General features: G+C 44.4%; 1 protein-coding gene across 2 annotated transcripts; it reads right to left on the bottom strand.

The window, feature by feature from the left end:
- Positions 1-122: 122 nt before the first annotated feature.
- LOC107273402 (titin) lies at positions 123-27989 on the bottom strand. Of its 2 annotated transcripts, XM_025090713.1 has the most exons (38): positions 27856-27989; positions 27557-27783; positions 20897-20939; positions 20534-20808; positions 20027-20454; positions 19595-19938; positions 19164-19512; positions 18839-19077; positions 18528-18757; positions 18294-18437; positions 17943-18200; positions 17711-17854; positions 17346-17618; positions 16710-17255; positions 15562-16620; positions 14940-15482; positions 14612-14866; positions 14383-14526; positions 13707-14108; positions 13063-13464; positions 12763-12985; positions 12504-12676; positions 12278-12417; positions 11682-12198; positions 11448-11591; positions 11109-11363; positions 8010-10711; positions 6913-7915; positions 6433-6831; positions 5811-6330; positions 5565-5736; positions 5298-5484; positions 3554-3893; positions 2760-3477; positions 2325-2663; positions 2085-2241; positions 1819-1985; positions 123-1697 (listed from the first exon to the last, which is right to left on the bottom strand). In XM_025090713.1, exons 2-38 carry the CDS (start codon positions 27759-27761, stop codon positions 1557-1559), a joined length of 14580 nt encoding a protein of 4859 aa, XP_024946481.1. In that variant the 5' UTR covers positions 27762-27783; positions 27856-27989; the 3' UTR covers positions 123-1556. The 2 variants fall into 2 exon arrangements, with proteins under 2 accessions (XP_024946481.1, XP_015607046.1); XM_015751560.2 differs by lacking the exons at positions 27557-27783; positions 27856-27989 and adding an exon at positions 23698-24370.

Below are 27989 nucleotides of genomic sequence, written 5' to 3'. Positions count from 1 at the left end.
CGATAATTTCACGTTTATCGGTGCGCAGGTTCCTGATAAATCGCGAGTGCAATCGAACGCTTATTTTAAATGATATATGTACGTTAACTAAATGTGATCGTTGAATCAGCAACAAATGAGAATTGTTCATATTCGAAGCATTTTTTATTAGACTTTCCATTGTACAATAATAAATAATTAGTAGAATGTTAGGAGTATATGCATATATGTGATGTGTTTTATGTTTTTGCGTTTTGTGTTTTTTTTTGTTCTTCGTTTACGTGACTATATAACATGACAGGATAGAGACACAATGCGAATGACTAAAATGAATGATAAATATATGTAAATATATATATATATATATATAATATGTATAATATATGTATAGTGAAATTCGGATGAATTCTTTTTTTCTCCTCTAATCCCGTAGCTTTTCGTAGCTTCAGGGTCGTAATAAAAAATTCGAATTTGACTTCGATTGAATTTTTCGAAAATTGTCGTTATTTTTCACGCTTAGTTTTTCAGTTCCGCATTCATTTCGTTATTTTTTTTGTTTTTTCGTCTCTCACTTTCGTGATTGCCTCGGAATTCTAGTTCGATAAGAAACTCGTGGTCTTTTGCAGAAGAAAGACAGAAATACGTGTTCCGTTTCTATTTGGATCTGCCAAAAGGAAGAAAGGGCGACAAAGTATACAGGGCTATTCATAAGACGCGTCTCACTCATTTTTAATCGATGGATAATTATTTCTTTTGCACCATTTTTCATATGTCACATGGTTCGTACGTACTTAGGAACTCGCGAAATATACTTTGCCCCAAAATTCTCGCAGGACTCTTATCGATCAACGCTTCTCACAATTTCACGTTTTTCTTAGTGTTTCTATTTTTTTCCAAACCGTCGCTCCTCTCTTTGTTATCTCGAGAGCGTCTTTCCTTTCAGACCCAAGAATCTTTTAGCACCACCTTCACGTTTCGTCAGGTACCATTTTTGTCCCGTGAGGACATATTTTTTTTTGTTCTACTTGAATAATTAATAATAAAAGAAAGCCCTTGTTAATATCTACAGGAGAGACTTCACTAGGTGACCTCCATATTTCCTTAACTCTCCGTCTACACTTTCCTTCTACTTGGCACCGTTCATCTTGTTTTCCCTCAAATTTTCACCAGTAAACCGATACACTTAGACTAACGATGTGTTAGTAGAAAAAAAACTGCCCGACTTGCGAGTGATTAGGGTGAAAGAAGAAAAAAATAAGTTACGTTAAAAAAGCCAAAAGAAATACAGTGAAAAGGATAGAATAATAATAATAAATACGAGATGGAAAAAGAGAGTGTGTAAAGGTTTCGTTGCCTCGCGTCAATCGTTTTTTGCGCGTGCGCGCTCAAAATTGTTTTTTTTTTTTTGGTCATTTCGAAAAATCGACCAACCCCGTTTGTCCTGATTTACAAGCTCAACGTAGCAGGAATTTTTGAAAATTATTTTTTCAATACACGGGGCCGACTAGTTTGGATGTCAAACGCGGCAACTCGTAGGCACTTTTTTAATTGACTTTGGATTAAGAATTAATTTGGATTCAATTCTTACTTTTGACGATGAGTTTGGCGGATGTTTCGACGGTGCCGGCGGAAGTCGTGGCTCTGCAGGTGAAAGTGCCAGTATCCTCTTCATAGGTTGTCGCGATCAACAACACCGCGTTGTTGCCTTCGTGAATCATCTGCAATCAGATTTAAAAATTTTATCAATTTTCTTTCCTATTTTGATAGCATTCCTGTTTCTCCCAAAAAATATTTAAAAATTGCGTAACAATACCTATAGTTGGAAATTTTATAATTTACCTGGAAGTCGGGCGATTGAGGAATCAGCGCACCCTCTCGGTACCATTGAATAGTTGGTTTCGGTTTAGACGGGGTGACTTGTGTCTTGAATTGGGCCGGTTGTCCTTCCAGGACAATTTGATCCTTCAATGGCGTCAATTTCGGAAGGACGTCTGTGCTATCGGGAGCTGCAACAATAATAATAGTAACGTTATTAAAAAAAAGAAATTCATAAATTTTTCCCCACTATTTAATGTATACTTCAAATTCCATAAAGGTCAACTTACCAAGAACCTTAAGGTTGGCAGAGCTGATGACCTCGCCTGCAGGATTCTTGGCGATGCACTTGTAAACTCCTTCGTCCTCAGGGAACGCTTCGGAGATTCTTAGAGTGCACGAATCGCCTTCCTTTTGCATTTGGAAATACTTGGAAGGTTTGATTACCTGTTTCAAAAATAAATCCTCAATAGCGAGATATTCTGAATTTTGAAAAAATTTTTGTTTTTAAATTTCATTACTCCAGTTACCTTCTCTCCCTTTTTCCATTGAATGTTAGGCACAGGCTTGCCGGTAATCTTACACCTGAAGGCTACGGACGTTCCTTCCTTGATGGTCTGATCCTTCAGTGGTTCCAAAATGGTCGGTGCCTTCTCTACGCCTGGAGTCGAAGGTTTCGTCGTCTTGGTAGGTGACTGAGGTCCTTGGACGGTACAGTCGGCATCGCAACGTGCTTCACCAGCATTGTTGATAGCCACGCATTCATATTTCCCGGTGTCTTCAGGTACGGTTTCAAGGATCAGAAGAGTGTAGGTGTTGTCCTCTTCAAGTGTCTTGTAGCGAATATCAGCCGTGACTTTCTTTCCATTCTGTAAAAAATTTTATAGATGCCAAAATATATAAGGCTGAACTCTTCATCAACGTCCACGGATGCAGAACAATTTTTTTCCAAAAAAATACTTTACCTTGAGCCAGTAAACGTCGAGTGGTTTGGTTCCGGAAATCTTGGCATCGAATCTAGCGAGCTGTCCGGTAGGAACAGTCGTGTTCTGAATAGTCGTCAGGAAGCTGGGCGGAATGACCCCGCCGCGTCCAGGTTGTCTTCTTCGCTCTTCAACAACCAAGTTGGCACTGCACTTGGCTTTGCCTCCACGATTTTCAGCGATAACGGAGAAGACTCCAGAATCTTCCATGAAGACTTGTCGTATGATCAGCACCGATTTCGTGCTGAACGTATAAATCTGAAGATCGGATGAGTTCTGGATGGGGAAGTCCTCACGGTACCACTTGACAGTGGGTAATGGATCTCCGTCAAATTCAACTTCGAATCTAGCTTGCTCCTGTTCGAAGGCTCTGCAAGGTTGAATCTTCTTCGTGAAGACCGGCGGCTTCGACGGCTTCACTTGACCCTGAACAACTCGTTCCTGAGTCTTCGCCTTGTGCTCCACTTCAGTAGTCTCCGTCGCCGTGATCTTCCTCGTGATCTCCAGGTCGCCCTTGACCTCCTTCTGCGTCTGCTTCTGCTTGGCTACGTGAACTTCACGTCCGTGAACTGTTGACTCCGATGGTTCAGGTGGGTACTTCCCATCAACGTGTTCACTGTCGATTTCAACTTCACTCGTGTATGGCTTCCTCAAGACTCTCTGTGTTGGTGGCTGACCCGGTTCTTGGGGTTGAGTTTCCCTGGAGAAACAATCTCTGTATAAGTAACGACCTTGAACAAACAAAAATGCCGATGAAGACACTGAAGTCGACTCACAGGTTCTCCTGGTACTTCTGCGCCATTCCCTTCGCCAGGGAATTGTTCACCAACTTGTCACCAGGAATGGCGAACTGATGAGTCGTTTCACGGAGTCTGGTTTCCTTAAGGACCTGCTCCTCCTCCAGACTCATCAGCTTGTTATAGTAGTCCTCGTTCTTCTTGGTCTTCACGGACTTCTGCCACTCGGTTTCCGGTTCTCTAAAGACCTTCTGTCCGAGATGCTCCGTGGCAATATCTACACCCTGGGATACGGTCTGGTGACGTTCGTCGAAGACACGCTCCAGTTCTGTATTCTGACGCTCCGACTGGTACTGAGTCAGCCCGTAATCGTACCACGCTAGGAAAAACTCACGTTAGAGATCCTCGTCTGTTCTGATTCGGCCTTTTTCGCAAATTACCTTCTGGCTTCCTTTCGGTCTTTTATTCTTTTTTTTTCGATCACCTCTAGATCAATGCATGCCCAACAACATTCGTAGTATTCATAAATAAACGATCGATTAATATCATCAGGGAATACGACACAATACTTCATTCGCGATGCAACAAACAATTACTTATCCGACCCTTCGTGGACCAGAAGGTTTCAAAGGGGAACAATAGAATTTTTTTTTATCTTTTAGATTTTTTAACAATTTAATTCTCTAAATGTCCTCGAAGGAAGAAATTAAATAAACAGACAGAGAAAGGGTGGGTCTCAAAGATTTGAAAAATATATCCATTTATAAAAAAAAATTAATAGGCTCAATATTTTTTTATGAATAGCACAGTATATCTACTGGCAGCAAAAATAGTATATTTTTGAAAATAAAAAATATAAATAGCTCACATTCGTTGAACAGTATGAAGAATAGAAATGTCAAAAAAATATATTAAAGCCGTTTTAAACAAAAAGAGGCCAGGATGGATCGTGGACATATACAGAGAGGTCAATAAAAAAGAAAACAGAGATATATGAATAAAGTAAATAACAGTAAACAGTAAATTATTCAATGAAATAAGAGGAATAAAAATATAGAACATGGCAACAGTTACTACGAGAGAGAGGAAGGATCGAAAATGAAGAAGAATAACGTGGGTTACACGATAAACAAATAAATACTACTATTACCGGACGATGTCTTCCATACACATATGCATACCTGAAGTGGCACTATCCTCGCGGAATGCGTTAAATGAAGATTCGTAGCTGATTATCATCATCGTAATCATTGATTATCATTAAAATGCCTTGCTTGAATAATTCGCAATCACCGATCACAGCGGCTTGGGGCACAACAGAGCAGTAGAAGAAATAGAAGAAGAAGAAGAAGTAGAAGAAGCAGAGGCGGTACCAAAAATTCTTAAAGAAAGTTTGGTCACTTCCCAAGGATAAAGGACCAGTAAGGATCATGGGTCATCGGTTGGACCATGTGATCAAGTGATCAAGATCAGGATGGCAAAGTGGCTGTGCTGGTCTCAAGTATTTCTGTCCTCGAATGTAGTGTATGTGTCGTACCAAAATGTACTGAGAATGTTTTGCTTGTTCAATGTTGGCTGCATGTATGTTCTAATGTTTTCAGCAATTTCTATTTGTACGTGAAGTTCGATGAATTTTTTGTACAAAAAGATCTGTGTTAAAATCCGTTAATCAAGACCAAGGATTCCTTTTTCCATATTGTCGAAAATGCAAAAATATTTTTTTTTTCAAAAAATTCATCGAATCATCTCTCCGGTCCAGAGTACCATCTCATAGTGTACTTACGTCGCGGTGAGTTCTTCAGGACTCCGCGATAATCGTCGCTACGTGGTTTCACCGTGAGGAAGGTCTCAGTGCGCGCCTCGCCGACTGAGCTTCTGGCGATGACCTCGACCTTACCATGATCGTATTGTCTGGTCTTCGGGATGTCAAGATGATACATGCCATCGTAGGTCAGCTTGTAACGCGCACCCTGTTGATGTTGAATTCGAGGGAAAATTATATATTTGTCTAAATAAATGAATTAATAATTAAAATTGACCTAGTACTTACGTTTACGACAGTGTGTCCGTTGATCAGCCACATCACTCGAGGTCGTGGGTGACCTGTCACGCGACAGCAGAACCTGGACCAGTCACTTTCTTCAACCGTGACTGGTTCAGGTTTGCTGACAAAGGTTGGTGGCGCACGAACCTTCTCCTCTTCACCTTCCTCTTCCGGAGCGCTATCGGAGCAAAAATATATGAAGAACCGATACGATTTGCCGAACGATAGGTTCTAGAGTTTAGGATTACTTACACCTGCCAAGCAGCCTCCATCTCTCTGATCATCTCGATACTCTTCATGCCCTTGGGAAGTTGGGACTCGTAAATGATGCCCGGTTTGCCAGCTGTTCTGATGACTGCCCTTGTTTCGTCCATGCCGTAAAGATTGGTAGCTCTACATAGATATTCTCCACTGTCTTCGGGGTAGACCCAGCCGAAGTTCATGGCCACGTAGCCGAAGTCGTAGATCGGCGAGAATCGGTTCTTGTGTGGCAATGGTTTTCCGTTGAAGAACCATTCGACCTTCATGTTGGGATCGCCAACTGGTGCCAACTGACATTCGAACTTCGTGCTGTTCATTTCTACGAGTTCAGTCTGATCCGTGATCTGGGTCACGAATCTGGGTGGTTGCTTTTTGTCAGCGTCGTAAAGGTCGTCCTCGGTAAGGTGAACTTCGGAGGTATACTTCTTGATGGTAGCTTCCATCTGCATCAACGCTTCGGATTTCTTCATGCCCTTTGGTACTTGGTTCTGAAGAATGATGCTTGGCAGTTCTAGAAATTTAAAATTTGTCAGCTCACCAAATATTTGGAAGAGGTGCCCTGTGTCATTCGTGGTTTGAAAAAGGAATTTAGATATTACAAAGTGGAACTTACTCTTGCAAGAAACTGATGCCCTGGTGGTGTCTTCTCCAAGGTCGTTGATAGCCTTGCAAACATATTCCCCAGAATCTTCAGGATATACGTATAGAATGTCCATAGACACGAATCCCATGTCGTAAACAGTCCTGTATCTGTGTCCCGCAGGAATAACTTTTCCATTCCTGTACCATTCAATGCGAAGGTTAGGATCATCCTTGGGTTCAACTCTGCACTCGAACCTGACTGGTTCTGATTCATCAACAGTTGCGGATTGGATTTGTGTTATGAATTTCGGTGGTTGACCAGGTGCTTCCTGAGCTGGTGCTTCGCTCACTGGGCCACGTTCCAGTTCTTTAAGCTTTTCTCCGCTCATTCCAGACGGCAGCTGAGAATCGAAGTCAATGGTCTTCTTAGCTGTAATTAGAAAATACGTTATCAAAAATTTCTGTTAAAAATGTGACACAATTGAAAGTTTTCCAAGGTCAATGCACTTACACTTGCAAGTAATAGTAGCCTTGGTGGTTGCTGATCCCCACTTGTTCGTAGCTCTGCACACGTATTCACCACTGTCTCTGGCGTAAGTGTAAGAAAGATCCAGAGAGATGAATCCAAAATCGTTTATTTGGTGAACGCGTGAACCGGTTGCAAATGGTCGGCCATTGTGGAACCAGTCTACACGCATCGTGGGGTCACCCACGGGTTCCACTCGGCAATCAAAGTGACTGGGACCAGCTTCTTCGACCTCGATGTCCTTCAGTTCGACTGTGAACCTTGGCGGATTAGGTGTCTCTTCCTCGGATAGGATCTCGTCTCTCTTGTAGAGCGACTCTTCAAGTTTCTGGATGCTTTCAGTTCCGGTTTTGAAGTTGCTTGGAAGTTGTGGCTCGAGGATGATTCCTTGGCGCCCACGCACTTGCAATTTGCAGGAGACAGTAGCCTCGCCGTGACGGTTGGTAGCCTTGCAGGTGTAGAGGCCAGAATCGCGTTGGTAGCAGTTAGCGACCTCCAGGATGACGAATCCAAAATCGTGGATCGTCTTGACCCTGGATCCAGCAAGAAGTGCTTTACCGTTATGGAACCACTCGACTCTCATGCTAGAATCATTGACAGGTTGAAGTCTGCATTCGAAGTGGGCCAAGGAATTCTCTCCCAAAGTCAAATCAGATGGTGTCGTGATGAACTCTGGTGGTTTTCCGGTGTCGTCGTCGGGGCTGGGTTGTCCTGGTTCGTTTCCAAGACCCTCGAGTTCGGCAATCTTATCGATTGTGCCCTCCATACCCTTTGGCAGCTGCGATTCGAGAATGATGCTGCGCTTGCCAGTACACTTCAGCGAGCACGTGGTGACTGCTTCACCATAATCGTTGGATGCTCGGCAGCTGTACTCTCCAGTGTCTTCGGGATAGATTGGAGATATCTCCAGGATGACGAATCCGAAGTCGCAGAATGTGCGGAATCGCGAACCGGTTCGTAGGGGCTTTCCATTCCAGAACCATTCGACCTGTAATGGCAAATTCGTAATCATGTGCACCTGCCTTTACGAGACACAATCTGGAATCTGTAAGAGAAACGATATTAGAAAATATGTAAACTACCTTAAGTTTGGGATCGTCAGTAGGTGTAAGTCGTGCTTCGAAGTGGGCACTTTCGCCTTCTCGAAGACCATCAATGTTGCTCAAAGGAACCGTGAATACTGGAGCCTTTCCGCGCTCTTCAACAGTTCTTTCGTCCTTGGTGCGAACCAACGAATCCTCGAGGGTCTGGATCTTCTCCAGACCTCCTTCCATACCCTTGGGCAGCTGGGATTCCAAGATGAGGTTGGTCTTCGACAGACACCTCAGAGTTGCTTTGGTGGTATCCTCGCCATACTTGTTAACGGCTCTGCACTCATAAACACCAGAGTTCTCCTCGTAGCAGTAAAGGATGTCCAGGATGACGATACCGAAATCGTGGAAGGTCCTGTAGCGATGACCATGTGGCAATTTCTTGCCATTGTAGTACCACTCGACCTTGAGGTCAGGATCAGTGATTGGGGTGAGTCTAGCTTCGAAGTGGGCCGACTGGCCCTCTACTAGCTTAGTAATGTCAGATATTTGTGTGATGAACTTCGGTGGTTCAGCTACCGGGGTGGTTGGCGCTGCTTGTTGATCGGCACCAAAGCTTTCAAGCTCGCGAATGCGCGCGAGGGAATCGGGCTGAAGTGAGTCCAGGTAGACTCCACTCTTGCCGAAACACTTGATCGTTGCCTTGGTGTAGTCTTCGCCATACTTGTTGCTGGCCTTGCAGACGTATTCGCCAGTATCGTGGGACATCACTCCAGCAATGTCCATGACTACGAAACCGAAATCGGAAACCATCTTGAAACGGGACGAGTGGCGAAGTGGTTGACCATTGTGGAACCATTCCACCTTCATGGTGGGATCTCCTACTGGGATCAGGGTACACTCAAAGTGGGCGGATTGGCCATCCTTGAGACCTATCAAAGATTGAATCTGTGTGGTGAACTTTGGCTTCTGACCCTTAGACTTGTCAACGCATTCGAGATTCACGCTGATCTCAGCCTTGCCCCATTTGTTGGTAGCCCGACAAGTGTATATTCCAGAATCCTCGATCTTCGTTCCAAGAACTTCCAGAACGACCATGCCAAAGGCATATACGGTCCTCGTGCGATGACTAGCTTCGAGAGGTTTTCCATTGTAGAACCATTCGACAACCATAGTTTGATCTCCAGTGGGAGTCAGGGAAGCCTCAAAGTGTGCAATTTCTCCTTCAGATAGATTAGTCAAGTTCTCGAATTGGGAAGTGAAGACTGGCGGATGTCCATCTTCACCTTCAGGTGCGGCACCCTCCTGCCTCTTCAATGATTCTTCCAGATCTTGAATGGCTTCCAAGCCTTCCTTTCCTTTGGGATGCTGGGACCTCTCGATTACGTTCTCCTTGGTCGAGCAGTAGATGGTGGTTGATGTAAATGCTTCACCAGCCTTGTTGTAGGCCTTGGCGGTATAGATACCAGAGTCGCGGTCGTAGGCATCGGTCAGGTCGAGCGTAACGAATCCAAAGTCACTTGTCATCTTGAAACGAGCACCATGCTCCAGAATCTTTCCATTGAAATACCATTCGATCTTCAGATTAGGATCATCTTTGGGTTCCACCTGTCCTTCCAAATGAAGAGGCTCGGATTCACCCAACTTGAACTCTGGTAGCAGAGGCACGGTCCAAATTGGTTTAGGATATTCGAGTTCAGGACCGGAGTCGCGTCTTTGAAGCTTCGAAAGATAAGCTTCTTCAACTTCTTTGACTTTATCGAAACCAGCTTCACCCTGAGGATGTTGAGTTTGAAGATAGATATTCTGTTTACTGGTACACTTGAGAGTACCAGTAGTCTGTGCTGATCCCTTGGAATTCGTAGCCTTAACAGTGATCACGCCAGAGTCTTCTTCATAGGCATGAGTGATATCCAAAGCCACATAACCAAAGTCGTAGGTCGACTTGAACCTTGCCCCAGTTGGTAATGGTTTACCGTTGATGAACCATTCGATCTTCATCGTAGGATCTTTGGAAGGTTCGACATTGCACTCGAAGTGAACATTATCGCCTTCGGTACACTCGACGTTGTTAAGATGAGTGATGAAGACTGGTTCTTCGTAGGTGGGTTCAGGCTGTTCAGTGGATGAGACATGGGGTTGTTCGAGAGCATCGATCTTGGGAAGAGCATCGGGATGAAGAGTATCACCGAGGAGCCAATGGCGGTCGACGATCTTCAGGCTGCAGGTTGATACAGCTTCACCAAGTAGATTCGTGGCTTTGCAGGTATAAATTGCAGAGTCATCGTCCCTGAGTCCATTGATGGAAAGAGTCACGAGACCAAAGTCGAAGGTGCTGCGCAGCCGGGTACCAGTTTGCAGTGGTACACCATTCTTGAACCATTCAACGCGCAGATTTGGATCAGCTCTAGGTTCAACTTGAGCTTCAAGGTAGACATGTTGACCTTCGACCAGTTTGTCGTAGCTCTGCAGGTGAGTTGTGAAAACTGGTGCCTGCTGGGGCGTCGTGTCGATGAACATTTCAGGAACCTTGTTCATCTCGGCTTCCTTCAGTTGGATCTTTTGCCAGGCGTCAGGCTGAAGTGTATCGCCAACGATGGCTGATCTAGCTTTGACCTTGAGAGAAATTGATGATACTGCCTCTCCAGCCTTGTTGATGGCCTTACAGGAGTAGACGCCAGAATCCTCGGAGATGACCTTGAGGATATCCAAGGTAACGAAGCCGAAGTCATGGCTGACATGGAAGCGAGATCCTGCGGAATTCGAAATCACCATTAATTTTCTCTCTCCACTGGAATACACAATTTACTAAATATTAAGAAAAAAAAAATAATAAAAAGAACATTTGCGTGCTGTACTAAAAGTGCTTTATTCAGCCCCTTTTCTAAAAATATCTACTGAAGCCTAGTGATAAGGATTAGATTCTGGAAAATAAAAAGCTTCCCACCACCATCGATACACCTATCGATAATATTTTTGTACCTGGTGGTTGCGTATTAACAAAATAGCCGTACTCATCTGAAAGTAAGCAACACGAAACACATTGGTTAGAGCACACCTCACAGACACATTATTCACACCTTTACAAAGAACCCATTTATTATTTGTTCTAGAAATTCTAGCGATAACAACTTCATTTTTCAATCTTACCCATTTTCAGTTCGACGCCGTTGACGTACCACTCGAATCTCAAACTAGAGTCCCCAACGGGTACGACTCTGCATTCATAATGTGCTACTTGTCCTTCCCAGAGTTCGGTAGGACCAGTAAGAAGCTGTGTGAAGATTGGTTTATCGAAGACCTTTTCGGGTTCTTCTGCACGGCTTGGTCCTTTGTCAGCTTCCAACTGAGCAATTCTACGTTGAGCTTCAGGATGCTGAGTGTCCAATTGAATATTGGCTTTAGCTGCGAAATGAAGAAAAGTTGGGTTGAATATTCCTGTTGAGAGGAAACTAGATTCAAGTTGGCTGCTGACAGTAAGATATTTACTTCTGATCTTCATGGAAGCCGTGGTAACAGCTTCACCCAGTGGATTGGAAGCACGGCACATGTAGACGCCTTCATCTTCATCGCGTACATGATTGATGTCCAGGGACACGTATCCAAAGTCGTGAACTTTGGTAATTCTTGAACCTGAAATCATAGAAGTATTTAAAAATGTAAAAATCATTCGCTAAGTTCATACAATTCTGAAAATTTTTCAAAATTTCTGAAGATCCATACTTGTCTCAAGTGGCTTCTCGTTCCTGAACCACTCAACCTTGAGAGTAGGATCTCCCACAGGGATGAGTCTGCACTCAAAGTGGGCAGTTTGTCCCTCAGGTATAGCATCGATGTTCTGAAGAGGCTGAGTGAAGACTGGTCGTTGTCTAGTTTGCGGTTCAGGAACATCGGGTCTCTTCCAGGGCTGCTGAGCTTCCAGCTCACGAATCTTGTCCATTCCCTCGGGACGCTGGGAATCCAAAATGATGTTCTCACGAGGGATGACCTTAAGGTTGATCGAGGAGACACATTGGCCAAGGGCATTGATAGCGCGGACGGAGTACTCTCCAGCGTCTTCAGGGACGGCATGACTGATGTCCAGGGCGACGTAACCAAAGTCAAAGGTTACGTGGAATCGGGATGCAGATGGTAATGGCTTTCCGTTATGGAAGAATTCAATACGAAGATTGGGGTCGTGCAGAGGTTCGACCTGGCACTCAAAGTGGGCAGTTTGTCCTTCGTAGATCTCGGTGGTTCCCTAGAATGAAGATTTATAATAGTAATTTCTAGTTTCTTAAAAACCTTACTTTTTTATTTATATACTGGATTTCACTTACCCTGAGTTCAGTGACGAATCTTGGTGGGCTCACTGGGGGTTCTTCTACTTCCAAACGAGCAGGGCGACCTTGGGCTTCCAATTCTCGAATCTTTTCAAGACCATCTGGATGTTGAGTATCGAGAAGGATGCTACGGCGAGCTAAAAAGATTAACGTAGGTGTCAGATTTTTTGAACGTCAAAAATAAGGTTAGCGATGAAATAATTATTTCCCCTTGTATACTTACAGCCAACCTTGATGGTGCAAGTGTTGACAGCTTCACCAGCCAGGTTGGTAGCTTTACACATGTATGTACCAGAATCTTCAGAGTAAGTGTAAAGAATGTCAAGCGCCACATAACCGAAGTCATGGGTCGTGCGGAAACGATGACCAGTTTTAATCGCGACACCATTAACGAACCTTCATTCAAAATCCTCATAAGTTTCATTCCATTCATTTCATGACGTAAAAAGATTTATGAAATTATATTAGCTAAAAAATCGTACCATTCAATCTTCAAGTTGGGATCGTTGATTGGCTCCACACGGCATTCAAGATGAGCATGTTCACCTTCCTTAAGGTGATCCAGGTTGTTCAGTGGCGTCAGGAAGACAGGTTTCTGGTGAACAATTTCTTTTTCTACTTCCTGTTTGATTTCCACGGTTTCAAGTTCGCGGATCTTCTGCAAACGCTGAGCATCCAAGGTGTCGAGGCAGAGACCTTGTTTAGCTACGGAAACGAAGAAACATGATTAACCTCAAAATTCATTTACTTATGAACTCTATGACCTGTGCATATGAACTTACAGTCGACGGAAATGACACAAGTAGTAACAGCTTCTCCAACTGCATTTCTAGCCTTGCACATGTAGGTACCCGAATCTTCAGGGTAAGCGTAAAGAATATCAAGGGCGACGTAACCAAAGTCGTAGGTGGTCTTGAACTTGTGTCCTTGCGGGATGGGTCTACCATCTCTGAACCATTCAACAACCATTGTGGGATCATTGACTGGGGTCAGGGTAGCTTCCAAATGAGCATTCTTGCCTTCAGGCAGATGCTCAATGTTCTTCAAAGGACGACCAAACTTCGGTTTCTCAGCGATAACCGTGTCTTCATGGGGAACGCGTTTGTAACGGGAGTCATCCTCCAGGTACTGGATCTTCTGAAGAGCGCCTTCGTGCTGAGTATCACGAATGATGGAAGCGCGAGCTGTGAATTGGTAATTTAATTATCATCATCATCATCACCGAAATCATCAAGTTTACACCATGGCCAATTTCTAAGCTGAACATTGTGCACTTGACTAAGGATCTTGGCTCTAAGAAGCAAAGCTGTGCACCTAACATCAGATGAACTCTTCGAAAATTGGGATATTTACTTTCCAAAAATAAGGTAAATATGGAAAATAGAACCAGGAACAGGAACGCGTTCCTCTGTAATGTCTTACTCACATTTGACATCAAGATTGATCGAGCTCTGGGCCGATCCGAGTTTATTGGTGGCCTTGCAAGTATAGGTGCCAGAGTCTTCAGCATGGACAGACAGTACGTCCAAGGAGGCGAAACCAAAGTCACAAGTGGTTCTGTATCTGTGACCAGTAGATAATGGCTTCCCGTTATGGAACCATTCGACTTTCATGTTCGGGTCAGGATAAGGCTCGATGCGGCACTCATAGTGTGCGCTTTGACCTTCGACCAAATTGGTGGGTCCGTTCAATTGGACCGTGAAGGAAGGCTTGTCCTTAACGACAATCTCCTCCTCGTCACGTCGCTGATACTTGCTAGTGTCTTCCAAAGCTTGAAGCTTCGACAAAGCGCTTTCATGCTGCGATTCGAACTGCAGGGCTGCCTTCGCTGTATACGAGAAATCTTATATCAAAATTCCAAGTTCTTCCTACGACTAACACCAGAATTAACATTTTCATTTTCTAATAAGCTGGCATCTCCCAAATTCCCATTTGGATTTTACCTAATGTCAATTGGATCTACTTGATTGGTACGTTATTTATTATTCTTTTCTAAAGGATGATAACTATTGCCAAATACTAACTACTGGGTGCTACCGATACTGTGCAACTTTTCATACTAATTTTCTAGATTGGACGACTTGATGACGTCGAGTACTCACACTGAACGAAGAGAGTGGCTGATGTTACAGCCTCGCCAAGATCATTGACAGCGCGGCAAGTGTAGGTTCCGGAGTCCTCGGGGTTGACATATTTCATGTTCAATGCCACGTAACCAAAGTCGTGCATTGTGGTTACGCGATTAGCTGTTAACAATATACAGTTATTGGATGTCTTTTTTTTAATGACAAGTTTTGCAGAATTCATTGTCAGAGTTTCTGTGTGACTTACAGGCTGCAATTGGTACTCCGTTACGCAGCCATTCCACTTTGAGTCTGGAATCACCTACAGGAATGACACGAGCTTCGAAATGGGCTGCTTGATTTTCAGCAACTCTCAGGTCCTTGATGGGCATCGTGAAGACAGGAGCCTGACTGACTGTCTCTTCCTGCACGGCCTTGCGTTGGTAGCGAGATGAATCTTCCAGATGCTGAAGTCGTTCGAGGACTTCCTCGCGCTGGGATTCCATGTAGATTGATTTTTTGGCTGTTGAAAAATATTTCGTAGCATATTAATCTAATGCTGAAAAGATTTTATGTTGATGAAGAATGATGCTTACAATGTACCACTGCCGTAGCGGAAGTGATGGCTTCTCCGATGGCATTTTTAGCACGGCAGGTGTAGGTTCCGGAATCCTCAGGGTAGGCGTACATGACGTCCAGGGCGACGAAACCAAAGCTGTTGGTTTCTACGAATCTTGAACCAGCCTTTACTGGCTTGTTGTTATGGAACCATTCAACCTTCATTGTTGTATCTGAAACCGGAATGAGTCTGCACTCGAAGTGAGCTCTTTGTCCTTCCTTGATCTCGACGTTCTTCAGGGACGTGGTGAAGATTGGTGCCTGGGTAGTGGTCTCTTCAGTGACCTCACGCCTCTGGTACTTGGACCTATCTTCGAGATAATGGATTTGCTCGAGGCCTACTTCGTTCTGGGTGTCAGTAAGGATCTGAGCAGTTGATCGGCAGCTCAGGTTACACTTGACCTCATCACTGCCAACGAGATTGACAGCACGGCAGGTGTAGGTACCAGAATCCTCGGCGATTAGGTCAATCACATCGAGAGCAACGTAGCCAAAGTCGTGAATGGGACGGAATCGGTGTCCTAAAGGAACAAAAATTTAATAAATTCCAAAAAATAATTTTTTTTTTTATTATATCATCTTGATCTCTGAGATACTTGCCTACAGTTACTGGACGACCGTTCTTGAACCACTCTACTTTAAGATTAGAGTCGGTAACAGGCTCAAGTTTGCATTCAAAGTGGGCATGCTGTCCCTCCCTAAGGTTCTCCTGATTTTTTGGGGTAGTTACGAACTTTGGCTTAACATTAACAACCTCGTCCACTAGCTCGTTCCTCTTGTACCTGGACGAATCCTCCAGGTACTGAATCCTCTCCAATCCTTCAGGATGCTGGGATTCGAGAATCAGATCCTTCTTAGCATGGACGCGTACGGAGCACGAAGTTACCGCTTCGCCGAGTTGGTTACGAGCTTGGCAGGTGTAGACTCCAGAGTCTTCGGGATAAACACCCAAGATGTCCAAGGCAACGTAGTCGAATTCATAAGAAGGCCTGAATCTGTGTCCAGTTTTCACAGCTCTTCCATTAACGAACCAGTCGACCCTCATGGTGGAATCGCCAACTGGTTGAAGACGACACTCCAGGTGAACGTTGGTCAGTTCGACGGTTTCGATATTATGAAGTGGACGAGTGAACTGAGGTGCCTGCTGGACGGTCACTTCTTCTTGCTGAGTTCTACGATATTTCGAAGAGTCTTCCAGCATCTGGATCTGTTCGAGGGACTGTTCGTTTTGAGAATCGGTAACGATGTCTGATCTTCCAATCACGCGAACGCAAGCTGACGTATGAGCGGTACCAAGATGATTGGTGGCCCTGACGGTGTACTCTCCAGAATCCAGAGCAGTGGCGTGAACGATGTCCAAAGCCACAAATCCAAAGTCGTAGTAAGTCCTGAATCTGGAGCCTACGGTTACTGGTCGGCCATTTTGGAACCATTCCACTCTCATGGTAGGATCACCCATTGGTTCTAGGCGACATTCCAGATGGATATTCTTGCCCTCGCTTATCGGTTTAGGGTCATTCAATGGTTGCACGAAGATGGGTTTTGATTTTGAGATTTCTTCGATGTGGTACTGAGGTTCCACAAATTTTGATTCTTCAAGTCTTTGGGTTTTCTCGTAGGTCCCACGATGCATGCTACTGGTGTCAATGCCAGAACGAGCTACAAAGGATGAATTCGAATTACACACATGGAATAGACAAATTCTAAATCTGACCAAAGAATGTCGTTCCTCTAAAAGTTTTACTCACTTTCAACAATCATGGTGGCAGACAGCTGTGCTTCGCCAAGAGCATTTCTAGCAACAACCGTATAAGTTCCTGCGTCTTCTGAACGAACTTGAAGGATATCAATGGCGACGTATCCAAAATCATGATAGGTCTGAATCCTGTTGGCTGCTGTAATAGCCTTTCCATTGTGGTACCATTCGATCTTCATGGTGAGGTCACTTTGGGGTTCAACGCGAGCTTCGAAATGAGCGCGTTGACCTTCTACTATCTTGTTGGTACCCTTGAGAGGTCCCAGGAAACGTGGTGCCTGGGTGACCTGAGTCTCTTCCTGTACCTGACGAGAATAACGGCTCGAGTCCTCGAGATTTTGAATCTTCTGCAATCCAGTTGGATGCTGACTATCGAATATAACGTCATTCTTGCTGATAACGCTCAATTGAGCCGTGGTGTGTGCCTCGCCGGCCCTGTTGTAGGCGCGGCAGGTGTACACACCCACATCGTGGATCGTCACGTATTTAATGGTCAGTGCTACATAGCCAAAATTGAAAAAGGTAGTGGTTCTTGAACCTGAAGACAAAACAAGACAGTGGGGTATTAGTAACCCGATTAAAAAAATCAAAATTTGTTGTTTTATCCTTATTTGATACGTCAACTCACTAGCTTCTACAGGACGTCCGTCCTTGAGCCATTCGACACGGAGATTCGAATCTCCGACTGGCTCAAGGCGGGCCTCGAAGTGAGCGAACCCGCCCTCTCGAATGCTATTCTGATCCTTGATAGGCGTTTTGAATTCCGGTGGGCTCGAGTGTTCAGGCTGCTCCTGAACATATTTCTGTTGCATGGCCTGTTGATAGGCTTCCAACTCCTCGGCAGCTTCAATGTACCTCTGCTGCTCGGGTATGCCCAAGTCAGCGGTAACGCTGGTGCGTGCTGAAAAATTATTCAAAAAAGTTCAATGAAGCTGCGAATTTTTTTTTAAATCGATCACGATCCTTAACTTTTATTCATTTTTATAAAATTACCATAGACACGAAGACTGGCAGAGCTGACGGCCTCTCCCAAGCGATTCACAGCCCTTACTGTATAAGAACCCGCATCTTCAGCTCGTAGGTGCAATATATTGAGTGAGACGTAACCGAAGTTGAAGATGGTTGTGATTCTTGAACCTGGATGATACGTCTTATTAGTGGCAAATCCGTGATAAAAAAGAGTCTATATAAATTGAGCAGCTCAGAATGATTTTTAGGTACTAACTGGCTGTGATAGCTCTTCCATCCTTGTACCACTCCACTTTCATGGTGGGGTCACTAACAGGGGTCAGTTGTGCCTCAAAGTGGGCATTACGACCTTCCTGTAGTTCCCCGAGCTCCTGGAGCGGACGGATGAAAACTGGTCGCTGGGAAGAGGTCTCTTCAACGCTCTCCTGTCTTTGATACTTGCTGTAGTCTTCCAGTTGTTGAATGTACTGGAGGCTGTCGGGGTGTTGGCTGGTTTGCTCGATAGTAGCTCGAGCTGAAATATCAAGGAAAAATTTATTTACAATATTTTTTTTAAGCAGTCAAATGAGTCTTCGACCAAATAATGTAAAAGAAAATGTATAATTACGCGTAACGCTGAGGGTGGCACGAGATTCAGCAACTCCTGTCGAACTGATGACGCGACAGACGTATTCTCCACTGTCCTGCATGACGATGCTGATCAGGTCCAGGGCAATGAAGCCAAATCGGAAGATAGAAGTTGCTCGAGAGCCTAGAGTGTAAAATAATTAACGAAATGACAAAATTGAACCAAATGGCCATAGCAGTTGATCAATCGGCCGTTGATCTTGATCAAACTCACTTGCGTCTAAAGCTCTTCCATTGATATACCATTCCACCCTCATGGTGGGATCGCCCACCGGTTCGATTCTGGCCTCGAAGTGAACGCGACCACCTTCGATTTGGTGTACGTCGCGCAGAGGGATGATGAATTGAGGTGGTGGATAAATCCTGTCCTCCTCCTGCGGAGCCAGGTATGGCTTAGCCCGCTCTACGTGTCTCAGGTAAATCACTTCGGGGCCAGGTGCGGGTCTGCGGAAATACGGATCATCATTGGATCATTGGTCTTTCGATTCGTATCATTAACATTCCTATCAGTGGGACGACGCTTACTCTGGTTCGATGACTTTCGTCGGTCGGGGTAAGTTCAGGCGTCTTGGTTCGGGGGTGGCTCCTTTTGGTGTTTCGACGAAGAGCCTGGCCCGGGTGGCGGTGGAGCCAGCTACGTTCTGAGCGGTACACTGGTACCAGGCTGCATCCGTTGCTCTTGCTTGCGGTATGTCCAAGGTGGAGGCTCCACTGCCGTCCGTCGATATGCGCACGTCGGGGCCGGGCGCTATCGGCACGCCATCCTGGGTGGAAAATATTTATAAAAGTCTGCTCACGCATGATCGGAATCATTATTAATGATAAAGGGATGATTTAGGCTGATGAAGACCTTCTGCCAAGTGATTCGTGGAATCGGGGTGCCGACTGCTCTGGCTGTGAAGACAACTGGTTCTCCTTCCTTTACGTTTGTCGTGGTGAAACGCTCAACGAATTTCGGTGCTATCACTTGCTCCTTTTCAAGAACAGTCAGGTTGCACTGGAACGAGGTCTCACCGGCTTTGTTCTTGGCGACGCAAGTCACGACGCCGGCGTCGTTACGGTTTACGTTCGTAATCATTAGTGAGTTGTTGCCAGACTCGTTCACCAGGATCTTGTGGGTTGCGTCGTTGGCTACCTGGTAGCCATTTATGTACCAGGTCACCTCAGGGTAGGGACGACCAGTTACGCGACAGTCAAACCTATGGAGATCGGTGATAAGTAGTGAGTTAATGATTCTCGTGGTTTTGTTAAGTGAACTCTGGGTCTGAAGGTTGGTCCTACCTTGTCATTTTGCCTTCGGTAGCTTCACGATCGGTACAGGTGCGAACAAAGTTTGGTGGCAGGACCTTTCCGGCTTCGGTTGTTTCTGAGCTCTCCACCTGACTAGTCTTCAAAGTGTCTCTTTGCTGTGACTGACTCTGCACCTGATCGACCTGATCGGATGATTCGATAGCCAAGTAGGCGGAGCTCACGGTGCATCCTTGAGGATTTTCAGCCAGGAGAGTGTAATGACCACCGTCTTCCGGCAGGGCCGTTCTTATCTTGAGAGTAGCATGCTGATTGGACTGAGTGATCTCAACGCGATGAGACTCCTGAATTCTTTGGCCATTCTTGAACCAAGTTAACTGAAAGAGAATTTTCATTATTGCAGCTGCCACCTATTTTCGACTTTATATTTTGACTGGTTCATTTGGATGATGTGATGAAACCTACTCTCGGTTTGGGATTGGCAGAGATCTTGGCAGTGAACACTGCATCGGAGCCTTCGATCAGCTTTGAGTTTCTTGGCTTCTGTGTGATTTGAGGTGGCGAAACCGGTCCTAAAGTGCGATCGACCACGGTCGATATTTGCGAATCAGATTCACCGACGAATCGGCGAGTTATCGATTCGCGAAATTCGGTTTCGCGTAGCAGCCTGTACTCGAAGGTGTCGACCTTGAAATCTTCTATGCTGCTACCATTTACGTAGCTCTGCTTCTCGATGGTCTGCTGGTAGCTGTGCTGCTGAAAACTTTGACTTCCGGTTTTCTGTTCAGTCGATTGGAAAGTTTTAGCATATTCCTTCTTGAAGCCACCCACTTGTTGTTGGGGCGGGGGACCGAATCCTTCCGGTTGGATGTAGACGGAGCAGATTGCTTCACCTGAACGGAAGACGAAATTATTTTTAATAATTTTAAAAAATTACGTTAACTTGATTTTATCCTATAAGCGATAACTGACCATATTGATTTTTTGCATTGCAGGTGTACTCTCCCTCGTCTCCTGGACCAATCTGGTTGATCTGAAGAGTTACAGTGCCGGTCTTGTCGTCGTAGGACATCCGGATCTTTTGGGACTCCAGGAGAGGTGCACCCTTATGGGTCCAGCTAACGAAGGGTTTCGGATTTCCTCGAACGCGCCCTTCGAAAATTGCATTGCCACCCTGTGCGAATCTCGCATTTTTGAAGATTTGCTCAAAAACAGGTGGCGACGGATCTCCAGGTCTACCCGTGAAGCTGAGAAGACCAAAAAATTGTAGCGAGTCTTACTTTTACATAAAAAACGTAATCTTAATACAGCAGACTATATTTTCAAAAAACTTACGCAGGCACAGCAGGAGTGGACTGCATCACAATCTCTCCATGTACTATAAAAATAAAAAAAATTATTATTACAAAATGACACGTTTTTTCATATTTTCAAAAAACGTAACTAAAATTCTCAAAGTAATGTTTCCTAATGTGGAATTACCAGAAATGGCAATTCGCCAATAAGCTATGAGATTTCACCTGACACGTCACCCAAATTTCGATGTTGACAAGACAACCTTGTTTGTCTCTTTTCAAATTTTTTTTGTTCTCATTTTTTCTCGTGCATCAGGCACTCGAGATATCATACAAGATGCCGGGGGATGACAAAGATGTGGAGCAGAGATCTAAGTACGAAATCGGAACGTCGAGTTGACGCAATTTCTTTTCTCTAACCAAGAGGCGTCGCCGTCGTTACGTCGCGATGCCGAGTAGACGCTTTTTCGTAGGCCTCTTGTTTACGTGGGAGCATGGTAATTAAACCAATTTACTCATTAAAATTGGGTCGCTTCCATAAAATAAATTGGCTCGGGTACAGTCCGGCTAAGATTCTGAAAAAACTTTTGATTTTTTCTTTTTTGAAAATTTTAATTAAATTTCATCGTCATCGACCTCACCCACTTCCACAGTACACCCCAGCATTACTTAAGATCATTCGGACCTCGCTCTTGGGCCTAATAAAAATAAAAAATTTCCTAAATAAACCAGAGCCCATGTAATCAGACCATCAATCATAGTAGCAAAAAGTTCGCAGGTCGTTTGCCAGTGAAATATCTGCGCTCCCATAAATGCATCATATTTCCCCGAGGACCCTACTAGCACAGAGAACAGCGCTGATGCTGATGCTGATGATGATGGTGCCTACGAAGCGAGAGAGAACAAGGGATAATACGAGGGAGTGCGAGAGAGACGGCGAGCGGCCTATTTTTGTACAGCTTGGGGATCACGTTACCCGGACCCATTTTAGGAGCAACTATCTTTACACGACGCCCAGCGCCGCGATGCTCGACATCCACCAATCGCGCCGTGCGCGAAGTTACGCAAATCCAGTCACTGACCAAAATAACAGCTACGGACTGTAGCGAACTCAAACTAAGTGGCAACGTCGAAATCCGCCATCCACCTTGCAAATCGTAAATATCGGCCATCTTCTTTTTAATTTTATTACACGCTCACGCAATCTCATTGATATCGACGGTCATCCATCATTGTTTACTGATCTGACAGGTTGTTCGGTCAGCTGTTCAAAATCATTCAGCAGCCACTGACCGACCTTCTTATGTCTCTCATCTCAGAGCTTCCAATAGCACTGCACCTTTGGTCCACGTCACGCTAAACGAGACGTTAACCATACGCCGATACGTCATCGTAAATTCACGTCAGATCGGAATTAAACCGTATAGATAAATTATATACGAAGAAATGTCAAATTTTTTTCCCTGCCAAAATTTTGGCAGCTGTCGATCAGTTGCTTCAGATTGGTTGACAAGATCAGCAACGTGTTGAAAATAGAAAATCTTATTGAAATACATTTTTTTATTTCACTCAATGAAATTTCAATTTTCACCCCAGAATCGACAGACGCAATTTCCTGTCTACGACCAAACGAATGCCAAATTCTGGATGAAGCTGCAACTTCGGAGTTGCACTCTTTAGGGCAGATCTTCCGGAGGTGCAGTGGGCGCAGCAGGCGCATCGACCTTCCTCCTGGTATCCTAACCTGTTGCGGCGAATGACGCTGCAGTCGCAACTTTCCCGTCTGGAGGAATGAATTTCGGCCGAGAGCACCGAGATCGACGCAGCAGAATGCAACGCGCTGCATCCCGACGGGATGCAGTTCGGAGTAGCCTGAATTGGTCGTTCGATGTGGACAAACCTTATTCGTCATATTATTTGGCAAAGACTTGAAAATTCGCACGAGCAATAAAATATATGATATACAATTTGGCTCATGCGATTTTTATATTGAAAAGTCTAATACTCTAGTGAACATGACAGGGACAAATGACAGGGATGACACTTTAATTTAGCATTTTATCTGCTATGCAATTTTCACTGGAGTGCATCCAATAGTGAAATTCCCAGGAAATGCAGTTGCAAAATCATTTTGTGAAGCATGAAAATTACCTAGCAAAGCTGTCCTGGCCGGATGTGGAAGAGAGCGCAGGATTTTGACAGCTGTTCGTTCATTGCGGAAGTTCCAATGGGGAGGGGGTCACAACCCCCCGGATTTCACCCCCCGAAGAAATATCTTTCATACGTCTGACGACACTTGGAAAATATTGTGGGGGGAAGCAAGTACGCGTGCGTGTGTGTGTACGAAAGAGCGAAAAGAAAAGGACGTCAGAGAGACGAAGAGAGAGAGGAGAGAAAGAGAGAGAGAGAGGAGAGAGAGAGAGAATCGATGGAATTTTGAAACGCTGCGAGAGATTCTATCTTTAGCATGGATCACGGCATACGAGAGCTCGCTCGAAAATAGAATCCCCAGTGAGGAATTCTCGTTGAAAACTTCAAATCGGCCAACATACTTTTGACTTTCGTAAGATTTACGATAACGATTACGGAAGTTGTAACCGATGAAAAAGAGGAATCGTGGCTGAAAAAAAAATATAAAAAAACCTCTTCAAAAATACCGAACGAGATGCTTGGACTGTTGTGAGAAGAACGAAATAAAAAATTAGGGCAAATTCGTTTGACCTGGTTTCCATAAAAAGGACGCAACTTCATCGTAAATTTCCCCTGGCTCTTCGTAAGGACGAAGTAAAAGTGATCCTTGTGACTTTTTCATTTTTTTCGTTCCTCCTACGTGAAACTGACCTCTCTGCTGACTGGTGACTTGTTGCCGAGTGATCTGTTGCTCGGTCCTTTGCTGAGAGTATTGCTGCTGTTGCTGAACAGTGCTCGAAGTGGTCGAGTGCTGCTGTTGCTGCTGTCGCTTCATTTTGGATTCTCAGGATGAATCCAAGTCGTGTGAGGGTTGTCGTATCTTTTTCGAGATCACGAAGCGATATTACGTAAATCTATTTCACAGTGAATTAAAAAATGGTCGATGTCTCGCGCAGCAATAACACACACGGAAGCACAAATCACACAAGATATCGGAGGGTCGCTCGATCGGTCGTTCGATTTTCCAATCAGGATTTCACTCCCGGATCCTGGATGCTGGATGCTGTAAATCTCTATTTCCAGTCCTCCGAAGAGATTCGCACGATTTCTTCTTTCACGGAGAGGACTTAACGTTGGCTATCGATAAGTTCGTTTTTTTTTTTTTTTAAATTAAATATTTCAACTATTAAGAGAGCGTGAACAAATAGAGCTAAGTTTCGTTTTAATGTAAATTCGCTGTTTGCCTGGCACGGCTTTCAGTCGGCAGAAGTCAAGTCATTATCAAAATTTCCCCGAGACTCTTAACCAAGACGTCGGTCGAATGCGAATTGCGAGTGAGCCCGAAGCCAGTCGGATCTTTTCCTCGAGGGGAGCCAGAGGCCCGCGGGTGGCTCCTCCTTGCGTCGAGTGATCAGGGACGGGTTACCACCACCTACGGGAGGGGCGACGCTCGACGTCGCGACGCTCGTGCACTCCGCCGCCCACCCTTGGGGAACATCTACGAACCTTCGCGAGCCTCCACAAACCGCGGCAAACGGGCCAAGGGAGGATGCTGAGTGGCGGGACAGAAATATCCAAGATCCTCTTCTTCTTCTTCTTCCTATTCTTCTTCTTCTTCGCTTTGAATCACCTTCCTTCTTCCTCTCTTTGCTCTCCCACTTCCTCCTATGTTATTCTAACTTGTGTCCCCTGCGGTTAAAACTCTTCGTCGCTTGTCCTCGCGTACCCGTTCTGCCCCAATGATTGTTATTATTATTCGTATTCAATTTCAAATAGGCTCTTCGCGATCCCAGGGAGCCCAAAGAAATTCGACTTCCCGTACGAAGCACTATGATTTCACGTGTCCGCGATGATCGGGGATTTAACACTAGTAAAAGCCATTTAATCTTATTTAATTGTTTTCGCTGTTTCCTTTGCTAAAATCCAACGCGAACGTCTCAGGAATCGGCAAACTCGATTCGAGAGGACAACTGGATCGCTCGGGCCCACGCGCCCCACGCAATATTCTCGCGCTCACTGACAGCCGCCCACGCACTTACTTTCCCTCTCGACGCCTCTTTCTATCGTTCCCTATTGCCGTCTTTCTTTATCCCTCTCTCGTTCTCCTACATCCACATTTATTCTCTCCGTCTCTCACTCTGTCCCGCTACTTGCAGGCCTGTCCCTACGAGAAGCGTGCCGCTTCAGCTTGCTCACAATTTTACCACGGCCAACAGACGGCTTCGTGTCAATAACAAACAGTAATGCTGTTTCAACCATTTTTTCATAGTGCAACTTTGACAATTTTTTTTATTTAAGAAAACTTTTTTATGCAACCATATTGCATTAAATTAGTACATTGCTTTCAAGGTCGAAAAGATTCCACGACCATTGACAAAGATCGAATACGAAAACCCATGTTATCCTATGATCCATGTGTTATGGTTTGATTAGTAGTCAAATAACACGTTGCGTGGATCCTGGACCAGGATTCGAGTTTTTGAAATATATTAGAAGCGATTCCTCGTTTAAATTACGATTCCTCGTAATAAATAGCCGTATAGGTTGTGATTGCGGAATGCTCGTTGTTGCTCTGGGGAAGTGTGTTTCACAATGTGACGTATGCAATAACACAGGAATGAAACATAAGACAGGAATTGAAATTTGTCAAAATTATATATTAAAAAATTTAGTTACGCACGTGAAAATTCTTGACCACCCTCAAAAAGAAAAAAGAGTCGAAGCACGCGTCTGACGCTTTTTACACGTCTGGAACACGTGTTAAGAGTTTTGGTAGTCAACAAAGGGAGGGAAGTCAAGCTGTCAAAAGTCAACTGTCAATAAATTCCTTCTACCAAAATCAGAACGCCCTGTCAATGCTCAAGAACCTTTGACAACCTCGCGCTTGACTTGTCGAGTGGCAATTTTTAGTTTTTCAATTATCACTTTAATTTTGAAAAACTGCTTCCCTCCCTTCCGTTTGTCCCCCATTATTACTTTGGTTTACGACACGCTGCCCTCCCCTCGACACGTGTTAGCAGACTTCCTAAACATCCCCAGCGCACTTCAACCCTTAAGGCCCTGGCAGCCACTTCCTTCGAGCAACATCTTGACACTGAACATGCATGTTTGGAAAAACCGTCAGCGAACAGTGGTACCACCAGAACAATAAATCCAAATGAACTTTACTTACGCGGATTGTACGTCGATTCGAGTAATTAGGTAAAATTTTGTAATCGAGGGAAAAATGGAAGTTGGGTGGAGGGGCACGTTGACTTATCAATGATCAAACTTAACAATCTATTCAAAAAAAAAGGACTGACTTGTCAATATAAAAAATAAAGAAATTTGTCTCAGTGTCAGTGAAGAAATTCTAAACACTGAAGACACAAGACAGTATTTGCTCTCGTTTAAAGTTTCCTTATCGATTTATATGTCATATAAAGAGATAAGAAACAAGCGCAAAAGTCACACTGGTTGTTCTTTGGATATCCAGCAGATCAGTTAATTATCAGACTGGAATAGCGATGTGATAGATATACCATCCAATCCGTACCAGATAACTCACATACGTCGTCCAACGTGCATCGTAGAAATTAACGCGTTTTTATAAGTAAATAAACAAAATAAACTGAAAATCGAGAAACCCCATAGACGTAACCGTGAAACAGAGCGCGACTCTTAAAACCAACTGGAAGTACTGACTTACGTACGTATCAAGAGAAGCACGTACGTGAGAGTTATATATATATATATAATTAAATAAAGTACACACGTAAATACTCAAGAATACGGAGTTTCGTATTACGACAAGGTTTACCATACGAACCTCTGGAAATTTCGCAATCGGCCTCGTGCATCCTGCATTAGTAATAACGCGACTACTAGAAGTGACTGTACTACCGAAGGTTGAGCGAATTGCAAAAATAATAAATTTTTTAAAATTCCAACACTTAAAATTCACGCTTCGTTCTTCGCACCGAATAGTACGCGAAGAAGATTTTTCGAATATTTTTAATAATAGTTCGACATAAAATTCCTCTATAATGAAGTGAACTCTTCGGAAAGGTGAGTCGGGTGAGTCAGGATTTGCAGGGCGGCATAGCGACGCTTCTATTTTGAGTTCAAGGGATCCTCTCAAGCTATCTATATCTGACACTTCTCAGTTCGACTATGATTCAACCCAGAATTACGGAACCAGGTTGTCGTATAGTAGCCACAGTGCTCCAGTCTATAGACCGTTGGATCCTCGAGTCAAATCATCCCTAAGCAGTGACGTGGGTGTTGGGAGTGGAACGAAGACGCGTAAGCTGCTTCGAAAATTCTCGCGTGCAACTATCTATTTTCGAACGATGGATAATTGCACGACGGACCCTGAATGTCTTTTGGCATTCGGACTCGGCCTGCTTCTTGCGGAACGACGTTTGAGAATCTTGAGTATCGTTGGAATCACTCGGTCATTCGCTGACGCTCGTCATCAGCTGAGGATGAGTCGCGGATGCTTCAATTTTTGAGGGTTGCGATCGTGAATTTTTATAAAAAATATTTATGTTGGAATTTTTTTTAAATTAAAATTTTTTTTTCCACTCACCGTTTGTCTCCACTTCGATTTCCGGATACTCCAATCTTCGTATCACCGTGTACTTCCGCTTTGTTAAATTCTCAGCGTCCGACGACTTTGGGAATACTTCAGCCGGGACCCGAAAGACGCCGTTGGGTCTTGACTTCCGGTCGGAATAGTCCATCTTGGATACTTTGTAGGAAATCGGTTCCGTCTCTTTGGGTACGAAACCCATGTCGTAGAAAGTTCCGTATTGTCTGTAATTACGGAAAATTGTGTTACGTCTTAATTTTATATGAGATCGAGAAAAATGTCTCCGACGTATCAACCTGCTGTCTTCTTCCTGTGACTGTATTTCTAGATCCGATGAGATTCTGTGATTTTGTTCATCGAGATGAATTATTGTCGGACTTTCCCCGGGCAGGAAAAGATCCTTCAGCGTCACGTACTTCGATGGACTCTC

Source organism: Cephus cinctus, unplaced genomic scaffold (assembly GCF_000341935.2).
Source record: "Cephus cinctus unplaced genomic scaffold, Ccin1 Ccin1_scaffold1588, whole genome shotgun sequence".
In the NCBI taxonomy this organism is placed as follows: Eukaryota; Metazoa; Arthropoda; class Insecta; order Hymenoptera; family Cephidae; genus Cephus; species Cephus cinctus.
The sequence above is the reverse complement of the archived record's forward strand: the minus strand, read 5'-3'. Positions and strand labels throughout refer to the sequence as shown.

What these genes read in the sequence shown, in the direction of transcription:
- LOC107273402 (XM_025090713.1), bottom strand. Translation starts at nt 27,761, where the DNA reads ATGGGTTTCGTACCCAAAGAGACGGAACCGATTTCCTACAAAGTATCC. An exon ending in CGGTCGTCCAGTAACTGTAG is followed by an intron (nt 15,483 to 15,561) that starts GCAAGTATCTCA and finishes TTGTTCCTTTAG; the next exon opens with GACACCGATTCCGTCCCATT. An exon ending in CAGAAGTACCAGGAGAACCT is followed by an intron (nt 3,478 to 3,553) that starts GTGAGTCGACTT and finishes TTGTTTCTCCAG; the next exon opens with GGAAACTCAACCCCAAGAAC.